Genomic DNA, 2,500 nt, shown 5'->3' on the forward strand with positions numbered 1-2,500 from the left:
GGATGGATGGATGGATGGTTGAATAGATGGATGGATGGATGGATGGATGGATGGTTGAATAGATGGATGGATGGATGGATGGATGGTTGAATAGATGGATGGATGAATGGATGGATGGTTGAATAGATGGATGGATGGATGGTTGGATGGTTGGATGAATGGATGGATGGTTAAATAGATGGATGGATTATTATTAAACAATTATGGTCTTTTATTTGTTATACACACATTTATGTAGGTTTCACTTTGACCTTGACCAGGGTGTTCAGGTAAACTCTTACAGTCTTTGTGTAGTTTATCATTACAGCTAGAACACGTTGTATTAAAGCTCAGTGCAGCCATGTTTAAGATGAGCAGAAGTGTGAAGGTCGTAATACTCGCTTAATAAAATGTGTTTTTATTTTGTCACTATTTCCGCCCTGGTTCTTTCTCTCTCTGTTTGTTTACGTTCTTACATAATCTCTCCCTCCCTTCACTCTCCGCAGCTCTTTGTTTACGTTTCTCATCTTTTCCCGCTCTTTATTTCCACATTTCTCTGCTTATTTCTGTTCCTCGTGTTCCCGCTCACTCGCCCGTCTGTGTTCCGTGACTCCATCGTCCCGGCTCAGGCTGAACGGACCCTGTTAGACCTCACACCCTTCTGGTTTCTCTTTTAATCGTAAGACTTTTTTTTAATGGCTCCTCTCTCTCTCTCTCTCTCTCTCTCTCTCTCTCTCTTCAGCTCTGTAATAGACGTGCTCGTTTTCTCCCGTCGCTCAGATCCGTCTCAGAAAACACTCGTAATGGAATGAACAGTCCAGCCTGGATTTATCCACGTCTGGCTGAGCTGCGGGGTTCTGGGATGGGTTCTGGGATGGGTTCTGGGTTCTTCCCTGATGCCTGATACTCAGACTCTCAGATGAATCCCTGATTGTCTGTGTTGCTCCCTGTAGGATCTACAGACGACGTTTAGTGAGATGATTTATCGTCCTGAGAAACGCTTCTTTGTGTGAATTTGACTTCATAAGAACAAAGAATCAGAGCAGCCGTGTGTCGTAGATGATAATAGCTGATCAGATCCCTGAACTCTGTCAGCCTTTTATGACCAGTGTGGAACTGGTCTTGTTCCAGTTTACCCACCTAATTTTCCATTGAAAATAAATAGATTCCTAGTTGGAACCGAACGACAGCAGGTTTTTGAGCACAAACCGTGGTGACAGCTTGGGCGTGTCAGGTTGTAGAGGCAGGACAAAGCAACATGGGCGACACCCTCGAGGAGCGCACACTGTTCCACTGAAGGAACGCAGCGGTTGGTGTGTTACTTGGAAAGCAGCACCGTAAAGGAACCGCTCTCTCACAGCTGGACTGTTTACCTCTGCTGTGTGTGGTGCAGCGCCCCCTACTGATCACGCATCCTTGGTTTAAAGTCGACTCTGTCACTACGCCGTCCTGGCTTCGTGATGGTCGGCTGCACACATGGATCCGCTTTATCCGATGCCTGCCTCGGAACGTGCTCCTGTTCTGTTCTGGCCGTCTCGTACGCTCGCTCGGTGGTGATCATCTTTTTTAGGACTCGTTATTAGAGCCTGAACTCGTCAGACGCTCGTCTCGGACGTGTTCTCTGTATTCAGTGCGCTGTAGACGTTCCTGTCGGATCACCCCAGGATCGTTCTGTTCAATTCGATTCTGTTTTTCGCGTTCGATCCGCAGATGGAGACGAGCGGAGGGACGCTTGGCCCTGGAGAGAGCTTCCATCATAAGTCGCTGGACGTGGCTGCAGGCCCACATCTCGGACCTGGAGTACCGCATCAGGCAGCAGTCCGACATCCTCCGGCAGATCCGAGCCGGCAAGGTTAGATCACGGCCCGAGGGAACGGCTGCACTCACCACACCGGTGTTAGTGTTCAACACTGACCTGTGATTGGTTCATCCCACAGGGCGTGGTGGAGCTGGAGAGCCCCTGTTCCTCGGCAGACCCAGCCAGGACGGAGCGAGTGGAGGACCAGGTTTCTCAGAGTGGCAGAGGTGACATGAATCCTGCCAGCAGGTGTGATGAACCTTATAACAGGCTTCTGTACAGGTAATAATAACAGTTAGTGCTAACACTGGAGCTTCACCCTGCATTCACACAGACAGCTGCACTACAGATAGATAGATAGACGGACGGACGGACGGACAAATAGGTAGACAGAAACATAAATAGACAGATAGACATAAGAAGAGACAGACAGATAAGTATAGAGAGATAGACAGACAGATAAGTATAGAGAGACAGGCAGACAGATAGGTAGGCAGGCAGATATACAGATAGATAGACGGATAGATAGATAGACAGATATAGACAGACAGACAGATTAGTAGAGATAGACATGCAGACAGACGGACAGACCGATAGATACACTGATAGATAGACAGACGAAGACAGATAGACCGATAGACAGACAGACAGATGGAAATAAGCGGTAAAGTACGCTGTACTGCTATGGCGTTTGTTTGGTGTCAGTGTAACCGGGACAACCGA

General features: G+C 48.0%; 1 protein-coding gene across 2 annotated transcripts in view; it reads left to right on the forward strand.

Moving 5' to 3' along the window:
- The window catches only part of kansl1a (KAT8 regulatory NSL complex subunit 1a), a 19,818-nt gene that overhangs the window by 9,457 nt on the left and 7,861 nt on the right, over positions 1 to 2,500 (forward strand). For both annotated transcript variants that reach the window (XM_063002612.1, XM_063002613.1), the window contains exons 3-4: positions 1,690 to 1,831; positions 1,917 to 2,059. In XM_063002612.1, coding sequence (XP_062858682.1) covers positions 1,690 to 1,831; positions 1,917 to 2,059 — 285 coding nt within the window. The remainder of the gene's footprint in view (positions 1 to 1,689; positions 1,832 to 1,916; positions 2,060 to 2,500) is intronic.

This window comes from Trichomycterus rosablanca, chromosome 10 (genome assembly GCF_030014385.1).
Source record: "Trichomycterus rosablanca isolate fTriRos1 chromosome 10, fTriRos1.hap1, whole genome shotgun sequence".
NCBI lineage: Eukaryota > Metazoa > Chordata > Actinopteri > Siluriformes > Trichomycteridae > Trichomycterus > Trichomycterus rosablanca.